The sequence below is a fragment of the Zea mays genome, chromosome 1 (assembly GCF_902167145.1).
Source record: "Zea mays cultivar B73 chromosome 1, Zm-B73-REFERENCE-NAM-5.0, whole genome shotgun sequence".
Lineage (NCBI taxonomy): Eukaryota > Viridiplantae > Streptophyta > Magnoliopsida > Poales > Poaceae > Zea > Zea mays.
Window position 1 is genome coordinate 275,574,883 of NC_050096.1, and position 19,403 is coordinate 275,594,285.

At 49.8% G+C, this 19,403-nt stretch overlaps 1 protein-coding gene across 1 annotated transcript; it reads left to right on the plus strand.

Annotated features, from left to right (window-relative positions):
- The first annotated feature begins 641 nt into the window (after positions 1-641).
- Positions 642-2,244, plus strand: LOC103643913 (zinc-finger homeodomain protein 11). The gene has a single exon (XM_008667082.2). It carries the CDS (start codon positions 1,315-1,317, stop codon positions 2,008-2,010), a length of 696 nt encoding a protein of 231 aa, XP_008665304.1. The 5' UTR covers positions 642-1,314; the 3' UTR covers positions 2,011-2,244.
- The last annotated feature ends 17,159 nt before the right edge of the window (positions 2,245-19,403 follow it).

Below are 19,403 nucleotides of genomic sequence, written 5' to 3' on the forward strand. Positions count from 1 at the left end.
TTGCAGTCTCTTTTAACCTCTATATTGATGTTCATCGCTTGATCCGACGATAAGGGATGTCACTCTGGCTTGCCAACCAAATATAGGAAATCTCACGATGTCTATGCCTAATGGGGTTGCTTTGGGGCGAGAGCTTCGTTAGTTCCATTGTCATGAGAGCTTCTATGGTTTCTTTGCCAGTTTGTCTAGAAACTCGTCGTTCTTCCTCACATAAATATTATTGATTATTCTTTGATACTTTGCTAGTAAATCTTGCGTTCTTCGCTATAAAAGCATGTCAATTACCCGCTATGTTATTCGGTTCGTAGCGATCCAAACGATCTAGCTATAGCTGATTCTTATACCGGCTGATTGGTTCCCCGGCGGTAGCGCGCCTGCTTCAAGCGGGCCTGAACCGCGAGAGATGCCCACTCTCTACATCTCCACACGTCCAGGCCAGACATTGAAAAATAACCTAAACTGCACGCGCGCATGCAGAGCGCTGGACCAAGGCGCAGGCAACCGAACATGGGCTTGCGCGATCAATGCATGACGGGAGCCTGGGCGCGTGGGTCACAGCAACCAATCAGGTTGATAGAGATGAATAGGAGAGAGTATGGCTAATTGTTTGAACAAATTATATTAAGTTTGGTGTGGTCCAAGTTTGACAAAATAAGAAAGCAAATGTTGTGCCTGTGCATGCATTTCAATCTTAAAGACGTTGTTTTTAGTCCTGGAACAGAACATGGAGTAGATCTTGAAAGATATGTCTCAGAAACATTGCACCTACTACCAGTTCTCCTTCAAAGAAAAGCCATATAGGAAAGTCAACCGGTAGTACTTGGCTTGTGCTGCCTGTTGCTCGCCTGTGCTCTGGTCCTGAACCACAGCCCCAGATTACAAAGATCTCAAGAACAGCCATACGAATCTTGACGTGCCCCAAACTGCCAACCCACAACATCTCATCACCACATTGCTGCAGTCTTCAGTGCTTGCTCGTAATAATCATACTAGGCCTTCGATCTGCATCTTCCTAGCAAAGGAACTGGGATATGTTTACAGCTCATATATCCCCCGGACCCCCGGCACTGCATACTAGATCTCTCCAGAGTCCAGTCCTCCCTCGACCTCCCATGTACCATGCACACAACACAGCTGCTGCTCAAAGAGCCACATGCCTAGTAGATTCTAGTCTTGGTAGCTAGCCAGAGAGAGAGAGAGAGAGAGAGAGAGAGAGAGCAGAGCAGAGCAGAGCAGAGCAGAGCAAGCAACCAAACCAAGAAGAAAAGGCAAGAAGAGGTTTAGGCTAGCGGGGAGGAGGAGAGCCGGCGCACAATGCATCAGCAACAGCACCAGGAGCGGCCGCGGGAGGTGTACCGCGAGTGCATGCGCAACCACGCGGCGAAGCTCGGGACATACGCTTCTGACGGATGCTGCGAGTACACCCCCGACGACGGCCAGCCCGCACCGATGCTCTGCGCCGCCTGCGGCTGCCACCGCAACTTCCACCGGAAGACGTTCCTGGACGCCGCGGCGGGGGCGCACGGCGCGATGCTGCCCTCCCCTGCTGGCGCCTCCCCGGGCTACGGCAGTGGCACGCACCACACTGCGACTACTGCGGCCGGCATGGGCGGTGACGCCGGCGCGCACGGCTCCGGGGGCAGGCGGCGGACGCGGACAAAGTTCACGGAGGAGCAGAAGGAGTGCATGGCGCGGTTCGCGGAGCGGCTCGGCTGGCGGATGCCCAAGCGGGAGCCCGGCCGCGCGCCGGGGGACGACGAGGTGGGCCGCTTCTGCCGAGAGATCGGGGTCACCAGGCAAGTCTTCAAGGTGTGGATGCACAACCACAAGTCCGGCGGCGGCAGCGGAGGCGCCGGCGCCGGCGCCGGCGGGGCCGCTCAGACGTCGTCGTCCACGACGCGTGGCGGCGGGAGCGGCGCCGTTGGAGGAGGCGGGAGCATGTCTCCGGCGATTTGCGCGGACGTCGAGGACGACGAGGAGGTGATGAGGGGCAGTGGAATGTGCATGTAGTCGCGCCCGCGCTGCATATGTGGCTCGCGCGGCGGCAATGGCATGGCCTGGCTGGCTGGCTGCGAACCTGCGACCGATCATCGATGATTAACCAAGCCTTTTGCTGCTAATTCCTTTCGGTGATTTTGCTTCTATGAGTTGATTAATTGTTGATGATATGAAATATTCATTGTTATAAAGGCTTTGCTAATTGATGTTTTGTCATTGTGATCATCATTCAGACCATTATTGATATGTTCGTGATCTCTGGCCTCCTTGCTAACTGTCGCCATGAAATTTTAAGTTTGGTAACAAACTGTTGACACTTTTTTGGAGGCGCCAATCACTCAAAAGAACCGGCGGCGGTGCTCTCTGGTCAGGCGCGGACGGTCCGCGGCACAGAGCCGGACGGTCCGCGACCTGGCGCGAGGCGGCGGTGCTCCCTGGTCAGACGCGGACGGTCCGCGGCACAGGGCCGGACGGTCCGCGACCTGGTGCAGGAGCTAGGATCCTCTGCCTGACGGCCGGACGGTCCGCGCCCTAGGGCCTGACGGTCCGCGCGTGCGCAGGGGCGGCGGAAGATCGCCGGCGGCGCCTGGATCTCGCTCCCGGGAGGGACCCCGTCGGGGAGGAGAGATCCTAGGAGTTGTCTAGGCTCAGACAGACCGACCTAGACTCCTCTAATCGACGTAGAGTCGAGGAGATGCAGAGAATTTGGGGATTGGAATACTAAACTAGGGCTAAACTAGAACTAGACTAGAACTACTCCTAATTGTGCTGGAAATAAATGCGAGATAGAAGTGGTATTGGTTCGATTGTTGGGGGTTCAATCGGCTGTAGCCCTTCATCTATATAAAGGGGGAGGTCTGGATCCGTTTCCAACTGTTTCCCGACTTAATCCCGCGGTTTTAGTAACAAATCTCGCGAGAAACTAGGAACCCTAACTGACTCTGCGTGCGCGCGGACCGTCCGCGCCACCACCGCGGACAGTCCGGACCGCGGACCGTCCGGCCTCGGGGCCGGACCATCCGCACTGCTCTTTTTAGAGCTCAACATATGCCCCCTGTCTTTTGGTGAAGGTTGACGAACCAAAAGCATATGAACTAAACCTGATGTAGGTCACCGGCTTTTCGATATGGAGATTATTCAATACAGCACCAATATAAAGGCCGTTTCGGATTGTATCTTTCTCGGCCATAACCATTTGATCAATGGATCAAAAGGAATAGAATGGAGGTGCCCCCCAGTCTGGATAGACGAAGGGACTATACATGTACCATGGATTCATCATCGTGTCATTCCATGTTTGAACAGGATAATATACCGACGATGAGTAAATAGGTGGAAAGTACCCTGGTCTCATAGAATGAATAGGCGATGCTTGTTGTGTCGCCTTTCGGGTCGTTTTGTTTGACCGTTTTGTTTTAGCAGGTGACCGGGGTTTCTTTGTTGACCGATCACGTGGAACAGTCTTTTTGCTATTATTTTTGGAGAGCAACTGATCAAAAGTAGGATCGGCTTTGATCAGCCGATTATATGTGCTTTGACCTTGCGTCTTTTTCCTTGCTTTGTGTAGAGACTGACGCCTTTGGTTATAGGTGGACTGTCCGGCTGAGTTAGCCGGACCGTTTGTCTGAGCACCGGATTGTCCGCACGTAGGTGCCGGACCATCTACGATGCTGGGGCTAGGCTGATGTGTTTGGTTTATTAACTGTGCCTGCCCCCCGGCGTCTTCGGACCTTTTAGCCTTCTCGTCCGAAGCCTTTCGAGTAATCTATTTTTGTGATATATCTGACATGCGAGGATTGTTGATGACGATGCCCTTGCCTTTGCCTTTATCGGCCATTTCGGGCCGAACCAAGACCTTTTTGCATGTGAGTTCTATTGTATTAACAGGAAAGAGTTGTGTGTCTACTTGCATCTCCTGAAAAGCCAATCGACCCTCATTTATGGCTGATTGTATCTGTCGACGAAAAACATTACAATCATTGGTGGCATGAGAAAAGGAATTATGCCACTTACAATAAGCACGCCTCTTTAATTCATCAGGAGGAGGAATAGTATGAGTTAATTTAATGTTGCCGTTTTTCAGTAACTCGTCAAATATTTTATCGCATTTGGCAACATTAAAAGTAAACTTAACTTCCTCTTGTCGATTCTTTCGAATCGACTGTAAAGCAGAACACGCTGAAGGTTTAGCCTGTCCTGGCCAAACCAGTTCGGCGGTGTATACATCCGTGGATTCATCGTCCGAATTATCGTATCCCACTAGATGCATCTTATGGCTAGCCGATTTTGATGTTTCCTTATTTCGGCTTTCACAGGTCATAGCCCGCTGGTGTAAGTGCACTAGTGAAAAGAATTGGGTGCCATCTAATTTTTCTTTTAAGTAGCGTCGCAACCCATTGAAAGCTAGCCCTGTCAGTTGTTTTTCTGCGACATGAATCTGAAAGCATCGGTTTCTAGTGTCCCGGAATCTCCGGATATAGTCATTAACCGATTCTTCAGGCCCCTGTCGGACTGAAGCTAAGTCAGCCAATTCTAACTCATGTTTTCCTGAGAAGAAGTGTTCATGAAATTTCTGCTCTAATTCTTCCCAAGAGTTAATAGAATTTGGTGGCAAAGATGCGTACCATGCAAATGCAGTATCAGTAAGGGACAACGAGAATAAACGAACGCGGTAGGCTTCCCCATCAGCCAATTCTCCCAAGTGTGCTATGAATTGTCTTATATGTTCGTGTGTGCTTTTCCCACTTTCACCAGAAAACTTAGAGAAGTCTGGTATTCTAGTTCCCCGTGGGTATGGCACGGTGTCGAATCGGTGGCTATAAGGCTTCCGATACGATTGCCATGTACCTGACACACTAACACCAAGTTTGTCCCTGAACATCCCGGCTACCTCGTCTCTGACCCTCTCTGCCATGTCTGGCGACCATCCATTAAGTTTGTGGGTGGAGATTTCAGGTTGCCTGACATTACTCTGTCGGCTTTCCTCCCAGGTATGTTTAAGGTGTGTGTTAGGTGTCCTATTAATGTCACCAGCTCCTGCCCTATACCCCTCAGGCTCTCTTGTGGCCGAATAGTATTCAGCCCTATGTCCATGAGGTGGTATGGCATGATTATAATGTGTTGCTGGTGGGGCACCATAATGTTGCTGCGATGAATGTGGGAACTGTGCGTATTGCGCAGCTCTCAGCTCTGCGTATGCATATCCGGACGGTCCGGCGTAAGAGGCCAAATGGTCCGCGACCTGGCCAAATGGTCTGAAGGTATATCCGGATTGTCCAGCCGTATATGGTGCTACGTGGGTAGTCTCGTACCCAGACCGTCTGTCGTAAAGAATCGGACGGTCCGCGATCGGGCCGAATGGTCCAGGGCTGTACCCGGATGGATCGGCCATATATGGTGTGACTTGGCAGTCTGCGCATGGACTCGTGTAGAGTCGGATGGTCCAACGTAATACGTCGGCCGGTTCATGCCATATCCGGACGGTCCGGCGTAAGATGGCGGACGGTCCGCAACATATCCGGACGGTCTGGCGTGATGCACCGGACGGTCCGTGATGGGGCCGAAGTGTTCAGGGTTGTATCCTGATGGTCCGGCCATGTACGGTGCGACCTGAGTGCTTTGTGTGCGGGCCTGCATCTGGTCGGACGGTCCGGCGAAATACGCCGGACGGTCCGCGGTATAACCGGACTGTCTGAGATGATGCTCGGATGGTCCGGTCGCGTCCAGTACCTGCCGCGTGCCTAGTGGTTGCGGCTGTGATGGTGACACGAAAGCGTGCATCGGCATACCATATGATGGCTGGGTCAAAGGTGACCCGTTTACAGCCGATGTGTTTGACGTGGGTGGCACTGTATTAGACTCTCGCGATGGAAAATTAGGAGCAGCTGATTTCTCGTATGCACGTAAATGCATTTTAATAGATTCATCTACATATTGCTTTAACTGATCTCCTCGTTGATCCATGAAAGTCGTAAGAGATAGATCTGGAGTACTTACAGCGGGACCCTGCATTGGAGGTAGGAGAGATTCCATATCGATCTCCCCTTGACGGACGATCTTCTGGTGGCGATCCACCGTGAAGTGTGACAAGTACTTGTCCGCCGCCTCCTTGCGCCGTTCGGAGAGTTTATGCAGTAGTTCCGCCTCTTCCTTGTCGCGTTGTTCGTTCCATTGCCGCATCACCTCCTTCTCATCGCGCATTACGAGGTCTTCAAAGGGCCTTTGGTCATCAGCCGGGAGCGCCTCCATGGCCGGCTTGATGATGTTGGTAGTGGAGATCTTGGTGTGATCCTTAGAACCGGCCATTTATGGGCCGATTTTTAGCAGATCTAGACACCTATTCCCTAGCGGAGTCGCCAAAAAGTATGTTGACACCTTTTTGGAGGCGCCAATCACTCAAAAGAACCGGCGGCGGTGCTCTCTGGTCAGGCGCGGACGGTCCGCGGCACAGAGCCGGACGGTCCGCGACCTGGCGTGAGGCGGCGGTGTTCCCTGGTCAGACGCGGACGGTCCGCGGCACAGGGCCGGACGGTCCGCGACCTGGTGCAGGAGCTAGGATCCTCTGCCTGACGGCCGGACGGTCCGCGCGTGCGCAGGGGCGATAGAAGATCGCCGGCGGCGTCTTGATCTCGCTCCCGGGAGGGACCCCGTCGGGGAGGAGAGATCCTAGGAGTTGTCTAGGCTCGGGCAGACCGACCTAGACTCCTCTAATCGACGTAGAGTCGAGGAGAGGCAGAGAATTTGGGGATTGGAATACTAAACTAGGGCTAAACTAGAACTAGACTAGAACTACTGAGAGCACCTAGAGGGGGGGTGAATAGGTGATCCTGTGAAAACTTAAACTTATAGCCACAAAAACTTGTTAAGTGTTAGCACAATAATTGCCAAGTGGCTAGAGAGGAGTCTCAACAAAACACAATACCACAAGAGATCAAACACAGAGATGACACAGTGGTTTATCCCGTGGTTCGGCCAAGACCAACGCTTGCCTACTCCACGTTGTGGCGTCGCAACGGACGAGGGTTGCAATCAACCCCTCTCAAGCGGTCCAAAGACCAACTTGAATACCACGGTGTTTTGCTTTGCCTTTCAATATCCCGTTTGCGAGGAATCTCCACAACTTGGAGCCTCTCGCCCTTACACTTAAGATTCACAAAGAAATACGGAGTAAGGGAGAAACTAGCAACGCACACAAGACTCAAAATCAGAGCAACAGCACGCACACAAGTCGCAACAAGAGCTCGCAACACAACTCAATGAGTTCACAACTCAACAAGAGCTCTAGATGCTATCACAATAAACCAAATGTGTGGAATCGATGTCTTGGTGCTTAGGAATGTTGTAGGGATGCTTGGTATTCTCCTCCGTGCGCCTAGGGGTCCCTTTTATAGCCCCAAGGCAGCTAGGAGCCGTTGAGAGCAATCCAGGAAGGCTGATCTTGCCTTCTGTCGACTGGCGCACCGGACAGTCCGGTGCACACCGGACACTGTCCGGTGCCTGATTTCCTTCCTTAAACAGCGCATTCGACCATTGCAGATCTGGGAGCCGTTGGCGCACCGGACATGTCTGGTGCACACCGGACAGTCCGGTGAATTTTAGTCGTACGCCGTCGGCGAATTCCCGAGAGCGGCCACTTCGCTCGAGGCAACCTGGCGCACCGGACACTGTCCGGTGCACCACCGGACAGTCCGGTGCCCCAGACCGAAACAGCCTCTTGGCTGTACACAGCCAACTCTTCTCTTCTCTTCTTCTTTCTGTTTCTGATACTTAGACAAGTATATTAGTACACAAAACCAATGTACTAAGACTTAGAAACATACCTTTGCTCTTGATTTGCACTTTGTCCATCCATGGGCATAGATTCATATTTAAGCACTTGTGTTGGCACTCAATCACCAAAATACTTAGAAATGGCCCAAAGGCACATTTCCCTTTCAACTACTCCTAATTGTGCTGGAAATAAATGCGAGATAGAAGTGGTATTGGTTCGATTGTTGGGGGTTCAATCGGTCGTAGCCCTTCATCTATATAAAGGGGGAGGTCTGGATCCGTTTCCAACTGTTTCCCGAGTTAATCCCGCGGTTTTAGTAACAAATCCCGCGAGAAACTAGGAACCCTAACTGACTCTGCGTGCGCGCGGACCGTCCGCGCCACCACCGTGGACAGTCCGGACCGCGGACCGTCCGGCCTCGGGGCCGGACCGTCCGCACTGCTCTTTTTAGAGCTCAACATATGCCCCCCTGCCTTTTGGTGAAGGTTGACGAACCAAAAGCATATGAACTAAACCTGATGTAGGTCACCGGCTTTTCGATATGGAGATTATTCAATAAAGCACCAATATAAAGGCCGTTTCGGATTGTATCTTTCTCGGCCATGACCATTTGATCAATGGATCAAAAGGAATAGAATGGAGGTGCCCCCCAGTCTGGATAGACGAAGGGACTATACATGTACCATGGATTCATCATCGTGCCATTCCATGTTTGAACAGGATAATATACCGACGATGAGTAAATAGGTGGAAAGTACCCTGGTCTCATAGAATGAATAGGCGATGCTTGTTGTGTCGTTTTGTTTGACTGTTTTGTTTTAGCAGGTGACCGGGGTTTCTTTGTTGACCGATCACGTGGAACAGTCTTTTTGCTAGTATTTTTGGAGAGCAACTGATCAAAAGTAGGATCGGCTTTGATCAGCCGATTATATGTGCTTTGACCTTGCGTCTTTTTCCTTGCTTTGTGTAGAGGTTGACGCCTTTGGTCATAGGTGGACTGTCCGGCTGAGTTAGCCGGACCGTTTGTCTGAGCACCGGATTGTCCGTACGTAGGTGTCGGACCATCTACGATGCTGGGGCTAGGCTGATGTGTTTGGTTTATTAACTGTGCCTGCCCCCCAGCGTCTTCGGACCTTTTAGCCTTCTCGTCCGAAGCCTTTCGAGTAATCTCCTTTTGTGATATATCTGACATGCGAGGATTGCTGATGACGATGCCCTTGCCTTTGCCTTTATCGGCCATTTCGGGCCGAACCAAGACCTTTTTGCATGTGAGTTCTATTGTATTTACATGAAAGGGTTGTGTGTCTACTTGCATCTCCTGAAAAGCCAATCGACCCTCATTTATGGCCGATTGTATCTGTCGACGAAAAACATTACAATCATTGGTGGCATGAGAAAAGGAATTATGCCACTTACAATAAGCACGCCTCTTTAATTCATCAGGAGGAGGAATAGTATGAGTTAATTTAATGTTGCCGTTTTTCAGTAACTCGTCAAATATTTTATCGCATTTGGCAACATTAAAAGTAAACTTAACTTCCTCTTGTCGATTCTTTTGAATCGACTGTAAAGCAGAACACACTGAAGGTTTAGCCTGTCCTGGCCAAACCAGTTCGGCGGTGTATACATCCATGGATTCATCGTCCGAATTATCGTATCCCACTAGATGCATCTTATGGCTAGCCGATTTTGATGTTTCCTTATTTCGGCTTTCACAGGTCATAGCCCGCTGGTGTAAGTGCACTAGTGAAAAGAATTGGGTGCCATCTAATTTTTCTTTTAAGTAGGGTCGCAACCCATTGAAAGCTAGCCCTGTCAGTTGTTTTTCTGCGACATGAATCTGAAAGCATCGGTTTCTAGTGTCCCGGAATCTCCGGATATAGTCATTAACCGATTCTTCAGGCCCCTGTCGGACTGAAGCTAAGTCAGCCAATTCTAACTCATGTTTTCCTGAGAAGAAATGTTCATGAAATTTCTGCTCTAATTCTTCCCAAGAGTTAATAGAATTTGGTGGCAAAGCTGCGTACCATGCAAATGCAGTATCAGTAAGGGACAACGAGAATAAACGAACGCGGTAGGCTTCCCCATCAGCCAATTCTCCCAAGAGTGCTATGAATTGGCTTATATGTTCGTGTGTGCTTTTCCCACTTTCACCAGAAAACTTAGAGAAGTCTGGTATTCTAGTTCCCTGTGGGTATTGCACGGTGTCGAATCGGTGGCTATAAGGCTTCCGATACGATTGCCCTGTACCTGACACACTAACACCGAGTTTGTCCCTGAACATCCCGGCTACCTCGTCTCTGACCCTCTCTGCCATGTCTGGCGACCATCCATTGAGTTTGTGGGTGGAGATTTCAGGTTGCCTGACATTACTCTGTCGGCTTTCCTCCCAGGTATGTTTAAGGTGTGTGTTAGGTGTCCTATTAATGTCACCAGCTCCTGCCCTATACCCCTCAGGCTCTCTTGTGGCCGAATAGTATTCAACCCTATGTCCATGAGGTGGTATGGCATGATTATAATGTGTTGCTGGTGGGGCACCATAATGTTGCTGCGATGAATGTGGGAACTGTGCGTATTGCGCAGCTCTCGGCTCTGCGTATGCATATCCGGACGGTCCGGCGTAAGAGGCCGAATGGTCCGCGACCTGGCCAAATGGTCTGAAGGTATATCCGGATTGTCCAGCCGTATATGGTGCTACGTGGGTAGTCTCGTACCCAGACCGTCTGTCGTAAAGAACCGGACGGTCCGCGATCGGGCCGAATGGTCCAGGGCTGTACCCGGATGGATCGGCCATATATGGCGTGACTTGGGCAGTCTGCGCATGGACTCGTGTAGAGTCGGATGGTCCAGCGTAATACGTTGGCCGGTTCATGCCATATCCGGACGGTCCGGCGTAAGATGGCGGACGGTCCGCAACATATCCGGACGGTCCGCAACATATCCGGACGGTCCGACGTGATGCACCGGACGGTCCGTGATGGGGCCGAAGTGTTCAGGGTTGTATCCTGATGGTCCGGCCATGTACGGTGCGACCTGAGTGTTTTGTGTGCGGGCCTGCATCTGGTCGGACGGTCCGGCGAAATACGCCGGACGATCCGCGGTATAACCGGACTGTCTGAGATGATGCTCGGATGGTCCGGTCGCGTCCAATTGAGAGCACCTAGAGGGGGGGTGAATAGGTGATCCTGTTCAACTTGAAAACTTAAGCCACAAAACTTGGTTAATCGTTAGCACAATAATTGCCAAGTGGCTAGAGAGGAATTCTCAACAAAACACAATAACCAACAAGGATCAATCACAGAGATAGCACGGTGGTTATCCCGTGGTTCGGCCAAGACCAACGCTTGCCTACTCCACGTTGTGGCGTCCCAACGGACGAGGGTTGCAATCAACCCCTCTCAAGCGGTCCAAAGACCCACTTGAATACCACGGTGTTTTGCTTACTTTTTCTCAATCCCGTTTGCGAGGAATCTCCACAACTTGGAGCCTCTCGCCCTTACACTTGAAATTCACAAAGAACACAGAGCAAGCGAGGGATTAGCAACGCACACAAGACACAAGAATCAGAGTGTCAACACGCACATAAGTCGCAACAAGAGCTCGCAACACAACTCCACTAGAGCTCTATATGCTATCACAATGAAACGAATGCGCGAAATCGATGTCTTGGTGCTTAGGAATGTTGTAGGAATGCTTGGTGTCCTCCTCCATGCGCCTAGGGGTCCCTTTTATAGCCCCAAGGCAGCTAGGAGCCGTTGAGAGCAATCAAGGAAGGCTGATCTTGCCTTCTGTCGACTGGTGCACCGGACAGTCCGGTGCCCGATTTCCTTCCATAAATGGCGCAGTCGACCGTTGGCAGCCTGAGAGCCGTTGGCGCACCGGACATGTCCGGTGCACACCGGACAGTCCGGTGCCTCCTACTAGCCGTTGGCCCGGCCACGTGTCCCGCGCAGATCGCGCGGCCGACCGTTGGCCCTGCCGACCGTTGGCTCACCGGACAGTCCGGTGAATTATAGCCGTACGTCGACGATGAATTCCCGAGAGCGACGAGTTCGCCTGTGAACGGCCCACCGGACAGTCCGGTGAATTATAGTCGTACACCACCGTCGAAGTCCCGAGAGCAGCCACTTTGCTCGAGTCAGCCTGCACCACCGGACACTGTCCGGTGCACCACCGGACAGTCCGGTGCTCCAGACTGAGCAAAGTCTTGGCTGCTCGAGCCAAGGCATTTTCAATTGGATTTTTCCTGTTTCCAGCACTTAGACACAATACATTAGTCTCTAAAACAATGTACTAAGTCTGAGAAACATACCTTTATCCTTGATTTGTACTTTGTCCACCATTTTACACTTAGACACTTGTGTTGGACACTAAACCACCAAAATACTTAGAAATGGCCCAAGGGCACATTTCCCTTTCAATCTCCCCCTTTTTGGTGATTTATGCCAACACAACATAAAGCAAGTAGAACAAGTACAAAATCACTTCAAATAAAAACTCAAATTGTTTTGATTCAAATTTGACATATATGGATCATTCTATGCCACCACTTGGTTTGTTTTTGCAAATCAAACTCAAATTCCTATCTCTAAGTCAAATCCACTTGTAGAGACATAAAGAGAGGTTTTCCAAAGAAATTTGATTAAGGATTTCAAAAACTCCCCCTTTTTCCCATAATCAACACTTCTCCCCACAAGAGGCCAACTTTTGACACAGGAGACAATAAAAGAGTTTTGACAAACCAAAAGCTCTAATCTACTATTTTCAAAATTTGATTAAGGATTTCAAAAACTCCCCCTTTTTCCCATAATCAACACTTGAAGATTCTTGAATTCGGACCCGTTGTCGCTCCTTATCTTCTTCACTTTGAGCTCAAACTCATTTTGAGCTCTCCTGAGGAAGCGCTTGAGGGTCCCTTGAGTTTCAGACTTATCCTGCAAAAAGAACACCCAAGTGAAGCGGGAAAAGTCATCAACAATAACTAGACCATACTTACTTCCTCCTATGCTCAGATAGGTGACGGGTCCGAAGAGATCCATATGCAGCAGCTCCAGAGGTCTTGACGTGGTCATCACATTCTTGCTGTGATGTGCTCCTCCCACTTGTTTACCTGCTTGACAAGCTGCACAAGGTCTATCTTTTTCGAAATGAACATTGGTTAGACCTATCACGTGTTCTCCCTTTAGAAGCTTGTGGAGGTTCTTCATCCCCACATGTGCTAAGCGGCGATGCCACAACCAGCCCATGCAAGTCTTAGCCATTAAGCATGCATCTAGACCGGCCTCTTCTTTTGCAAAATCAACTAAGTAAAGTTTGCCGTCTAGTACACCCTTAAAAGCTAGTGAACCATCACTTCTTCTAAAGACAGACACATCTACATTTGTAAATAAACAATTATATCCCATATTACATAATTGACTAACAGATAGTAAATTATATCCAAGACTCTCAACTAAAAACACATTAGAGATAGAATGCTCATTTGATATTGCAATCTTGCTTAAACCTTTCACCTTGCCTTGGTTCCCATCACCGAATATGATTGAATCTTGGGAATCCTTATTCTTGACGTAGGAGGTGAACATCTTCTTCTTCCCCGTCATATGGTTTGTGCATCCGCTGTCGATAATCCAGCTTGAACCCCCGGATGCATAAACCTGCAAGGCAAATTTAGGCTTGGGTCTTAGGTACCCAACTCTTGTTGGGTCCTACAAGGTTAGTCACAATTTCCTTAGGGACCCAAATGCAAGTTTTATCACCCTTGCATTTTGCCCCTAATTTCCTAGCAAATATCTTCCTATCCTTTCTACAAATAGCAAAGGAAGCATTCAAAGCATGATAAATTGTAGAGGGACCATTCATAACTTTCCTAGGAGCATGAACAAAATTCTTTCTAGGCACATGATGAATATTTTTCCTAGGCATATCTCTACAATGCATATAGGAAGAACTGGAAGCATACATAGCATAAGAATCATAGGCATGTGAATCAAAAGCATTACAACTCCTATGAGACTGTCTTCTATCATTGTACATAAAAGCATGGTTCTTTTTAGTACTACTTGCCATAGGGGCCTTCCCTTTCTCCTTGGCAGAGATGGGAGCCTTATGGCTTGTTAAGTTCTTGGCTTCCCTCTTGAAGCTAAGCCCATCCTTAATGGAGGGGTGTCTACCAATCGTGTAGGCATCCCTAGCAAATTTTAGTTTATCAAAATCACTTTTGCTAGCCTTAAGTTGGGCATTAAGACTAGCCATTTCATCATTTAATTTTGCAATAGAAGCTATGTGTTCACTACAAGCATCAATATCAAACTCTTTACATCTATTGCAAATAACAACATTTTCTACACAAGTTGTTGATTTACTAGCTATTTCTAACTTAGCATTCAAATCATCATTAAAGCTCCTTAAGCTAGAAATTGTTTCATGGCAAGAAGATAATTCACAAGAAAGTATTTCGTTTCTCTTAACTTCTAAGGCCTGAGATTTTTGTGCTTCTAAAAATTTGTCATGTTCTTCATACAACAAGTCCTCTTGTTTTTCTAAAAGCCTATTCTTATCATTCAAGGCATCAATCAACTCATTAATTTTATCTACCTTGGTTCTATCTAGGCCCTTAAATAAACATGAATAATCTATTTCATCCTCATCACTAGATTCGTCCTCACTTGAAGAAGCATAAGTAGAGTTTCGAGTACTTACCTTCTTCTCCCTTGCCATAAGGCATGTGTGACGCTCGTTGGGGAAGAGGGATGACTTGTTGAAGGCGGTGGCGGCGAGTCCTTCATTGTCGGAGTCGGATGAGGAGCAATCCGAATCCCACTCCTTGCCAAGATGTGCCTCGCCCTTTGCCTTCTTATAGTTCTTCTTCTCCCTCTTGTTCCCTTGATCCTGATCACTATCATTGTCGGGACAGTTAGCAATAAAATGACCAATCTTACCGCATTTGAAGCATGAGCGCTTCCCCTTGGCTTTGGTCTTGCTTGGCTATCCCTTGCGACCCTTAAGTGCCGTCTTGAATCTCTTGATGATGAGGGCCATCTCTTCATAATTAAGTCCGGCCGCCTCAATTTGTGTCACCTTGCTAGGTAGCGCCTCCTTGCTTCTTGTTGCCTTGAGGGCAAGGGGTTGAGGCTCGTTGATTGGACCATTCAATGCGTCGTCCACGTACCTCGCCTCCTTGATCATCATTCGCCCGCTTACGAATTTTCCAAGGACTTCTTCGGGCGACATTTTGGTGTACCTGGGATTCTCACGAATATTATTTACCAAATGAGGATCAAGAACGGTAAAGGACCTTAGCATCAGTCGGACGACGTCGTGGTCCGTCCATCGCGTGCTTCCGTAGCTCCTTATTTTGTTGATAAGGGTCTTGAGCCTGTTGTATGTTTGTGTCGGCTCCTCGCCCCTTATCATCGCGAATCGTCCAAGCTCGCCCTCCACTAGCTCCATCTTGAGGGTGTCCCAGATCTGCTTGGCGTTATCCAAGCCGCTCACTTTGTGGTATTCATCCCTGCACAATGAAGCTAGAAGAACAGTAGTAGCTTATGCATTCTTATGTATTTGCTCATTAATGAACACAGGACTATCCGAACTATCAAAGTGCATTCCACTCTCTACAATCTCCCATATACTAGGATGGAGAGAGAATAGGTGACTACGCATTTTGTGGCTCCAAAATCCGTAGTCCTCCCCATCAAAGTGTGGAGGCTTGCCGAGTGGAATGGAGAGCAAATGTGAATTTGAACTTTGCGGAATACGAGAGTAGTCAAAAGAAAAGTTCGAATTAACCGGTTTCCTTCTCTCGTAGTCGTTGTGGTCGTCGTCCTTTTGGGAAGAAGTAGACTCATCGCTGTCGTCGTAGTAGACGATCTCCTTGATGCGCCTCGTCTTCTTCTTCTTCCCTTCTTTCCGTCTATGGCCCGAGCCGGAGTCGGTAGGCTTGTCGTCCTTCGGCTCGTTAACGAAGGATTCCTTCTCTTTGTCGTTGATCACGATTCCCTTCCCCTTAGGATCCATCTCTTCGGGCGGTTAGTCCCTTTGTGAAGAGAACGGCTCTGATACCAATTGAGAGCACCTAGAGGGGGGTGAATAGATGATCCTGTTCAACTTGAAAACTTAAGCCACAAAACTTGGTTAATCGTTAGCACAATAATTGCCAAGTGGCTAGAGAGGAATTCTCAACAAAACACAATAACCAACAAGGATCAATCACAGAGATGGCACGGTGGTTATCCCGTGGTTCGGCCAAGACCAACGCTTGCCTACTCCACGTTGTGGCGTCCCAACGGACGAGGGTTGCAATCAACCCCTCTCAAGCGGTCCAAAGACCCACTTGAATACCACGATGTTTTGCTTACTTTTTCTCAATCCCGTTTGCGAGGAATCTCCACAACTTGGAGCCTCTCGCCCTTACACTTGAAATTCACAAAGAACACGGAGCAAGGGAGGGATTAGCAACGCACACAAGACACAAGAATCAGAGTGTCAACACGCACACAAGTCGCAACAAGAGCTCGTAACACAACTCCACTAGAGCTCTATATGCTATCACAATGAAACGAATGCGCGAAATCGATGTCTTGGTGCTTAGGAATGTTGTAGGAATGCTTGGTGTCCTCCTCCATGCGCCTAGGGGTCCCTTTTATAGCCCCAAGGCAGCTAGGAGCCGTTGAGAGCAATCAAGGAAGGCTGATCTTGCCTTCTGTCGACTGGTGCACCGGACAGTCCGGTGCACACCGGACACAGTCCGGTGCACGATTTCCTTCCATAAATGGCGCAGTTGACCGTTGGCAGCCTGAGAGCCGTTGGCGCACCGGACATGTCCGGTGCACACCGGACAGTCCGGTGCCTCCTACTAGCCGTTGGCCCAGCCACGTGTCCCGCGCAGATCGCGCGGCCGACCGTTGGCCCTGCCGACCGTTGGCTCACCGGACAGTCCGGTGAATTATAGTCGTACGTCGACGATGAATTCCCGAGAGCGACGAGTTCGCCTGTGAACGGCCCACCGGATAGTCCGGTGCACCACCGGACAGTCCGGTGAATTATAGCCGTACACCGCCGTCGAAGTCCCGAGAGCAGCCACTTTGCTCGAGTCAGCCTGGCGCACCGGACACTGTCCGGTGCACCACCGGACAGTCCGGTGCTCCAGACTGAGCAAAGTCTTGGCTGCTCGAGCCAAGGCATTTTCAATTGGATTTTTCCTGTTTCTAGCACTTAGACACAATACATTAGTCTCTAAAACAATGTACTAAGTCTGAGAAACATACCTTTATCCTTGATTTGTACTTTGTCCACCATTTTACACTTAGACACTTGTGTTGGACACTAAACCACCAAAATACTTAGAAATGGCCCAAGGGCACATTTCCCTTTCACCAGTACCTGCCGCGTGCCTAGTGGTTGCGGCTGTGATGGTGACACGAAAGCGTGCATCGGCATACCATATGATGGCTGGGTCAAAGGTGACCCGTTTACAGCCGATGTGTTTGACGTGGGTGGCACTGTATTAGACTCTCGTGATGGAAAATTAGGAGCAGCTGATTTCTCGTATGCACGTAAATGCATTTTAATAGATTCATCTACATATTGCTTTAACTGATCTCCTCGTTGATCCATGAAAGTCGTAAGAGATAGATCTGGAGTACTTACAACGGGACCCTGCAGTGGAGGTAGGAGAGATTCCATATCGATCTCCCCTTGACGGACGATCTTCTGGTGGCGATCCACCGTGAAGTGTGACAAGTACTTGTCCGCCGTCGCCTTGCGCCGTTCGGAGAGTTTATGCAGCAGTTCCGCCTCTTCCTTGTCGCGTTGTTCGTTCCATTGCCACATCACCTCCTTCTCATCGCGCATTACGAGGTCTTCAAAGGGCCTTTGGTCATCAGCCGGGAGCGCCTCCATGGCCGACTTGATGATGTTGGTAGTGGAGATCTTGGTGTGATCCTTAGAACCGGCCATTTATGGGCCGATTTTTAGCAGATCTAGACACCTATTCCCCAGCGGAGTCTCCAAAAAGTATGTTGACACCTTTTTGGAGGCGCCAATCACTCAAAAGAACCGGCGGCGGTGCTCTCTGGTCAGGCGCGGACGGTCCGCGGCACAGAGCCGGACGGTCCGTGACCTGGCGCGAGGCGGCGGTGCTCCCTGGTCAGACGCGGACGGTCCGCGGCACAGGGCCGGACGGTCCGCGACCTGGTGCAGGAGCTAGGATCCTCTGCCTGACGGCCGGACGGTCCGCGCCCTAGGGCCGGACGGTCCGCGCGTGCGCAGGGGCGGCGGAAGATCGCCGGCGGCGTCTGGATCTCGCTCCCGGGAGGGACCCCGTCGGGGAGGAGAGATCCTAGGAGTTGTCTAGGCTCGGGCAGACCGACCTAGACTCCTCTAATCGACGTAGAGTCGAGGAGAGGCAGAGAATTTGGGGATTGGAATACTAAACTAGGGCTAAACTAGAACTAGACTAGAACTACTCCTAATTGTGCTAGAAATAAATGCGAGGTAGAAGTGGTATTGGTTCGATTGTTGGGGGTTCAATCGGCCGTAGCCCTTCATCTATATAAAGGGGGAGGTCTGGATCCGTTTCCAACTGTTTCCCGAGTTAACCCCGCGGTTTTAGTAACAAATCCCGCGAGAAACTAGGAACCCTAACTGACTCTGCGTGCGCGCGGACCGTCCGCGCCACCACCGCGGACCGTCCGGCCTCGGGGCCGGACCGTCCGCACTGCTCTTTTTAGAGCTCAACATATGCCCCCCTGCCTTTTGGTGAAGGTTGACGAACCAAAAGCATATGAACTAAACCTGATGTAGGTCACCGGCTTTTCGATATGGAGATTATTCAATAAAGCACCAATATAAAGGCCGTTTCGGATTGTATCTTTCTCGGCCATGACCATTTGATCAATGGATCAAAAGGAATAGAATGGAGGTGCCCCCCAGTCTGGATAGACGAAGGGACTATACATGTACCATGGATTCATCATCGTGCCATTCCATGTTTGAACAGGATAATATACCGACGATGAGTAAATAGGTGGAAAGTACCCTGGTCTCATAGAATGAATAGGCGATGCTTGTTGTGTCGTTTTGTTTGACCGTTTTGTTTTAGCAGGTGACCGGGGTTTCTTTGTTGACCGATCACGTGGAACAGTCTTTTTGCTAGTATTTTTGGAGAGCAACTGATCAAAAGTAGGATCGGCTTTGATCAGCCGATTATATGTGCTTTGATCTTGCGTCTTTTTCCTTGCTTTGTGTAGAGGTTGACGCCTTTGGTCATAGGTGGACTGTCCGGCTGAGTTAGCCGGACCGTTTGTCTGAGCACCGGATTGTCCGCACGTAGGTGCCGGACCATCTATGATGCTGGGGCTAGGCTGATGTGTTTGGTTTATTAACTGTGCCTGCCCCCGGCGTCTTCGGACCTTTTAGCCTTCTCGTCCGAAGCCTTTCGAATAATCTCCTTTTGTGATATATCTGACATGCGAGGATTGCTGATGACGATGCCCTTGCCTTTGCCTTTATCGGCCATTTCGGGCCGAACCAAGACCTTTTTGCATGTGAGTTCTATTGTATTAACAGGAAAGGGTTGTGTGTCTACTTGCATCTCCTGAAAAGTCAATCGACCCTTATTTATGGCCGATTG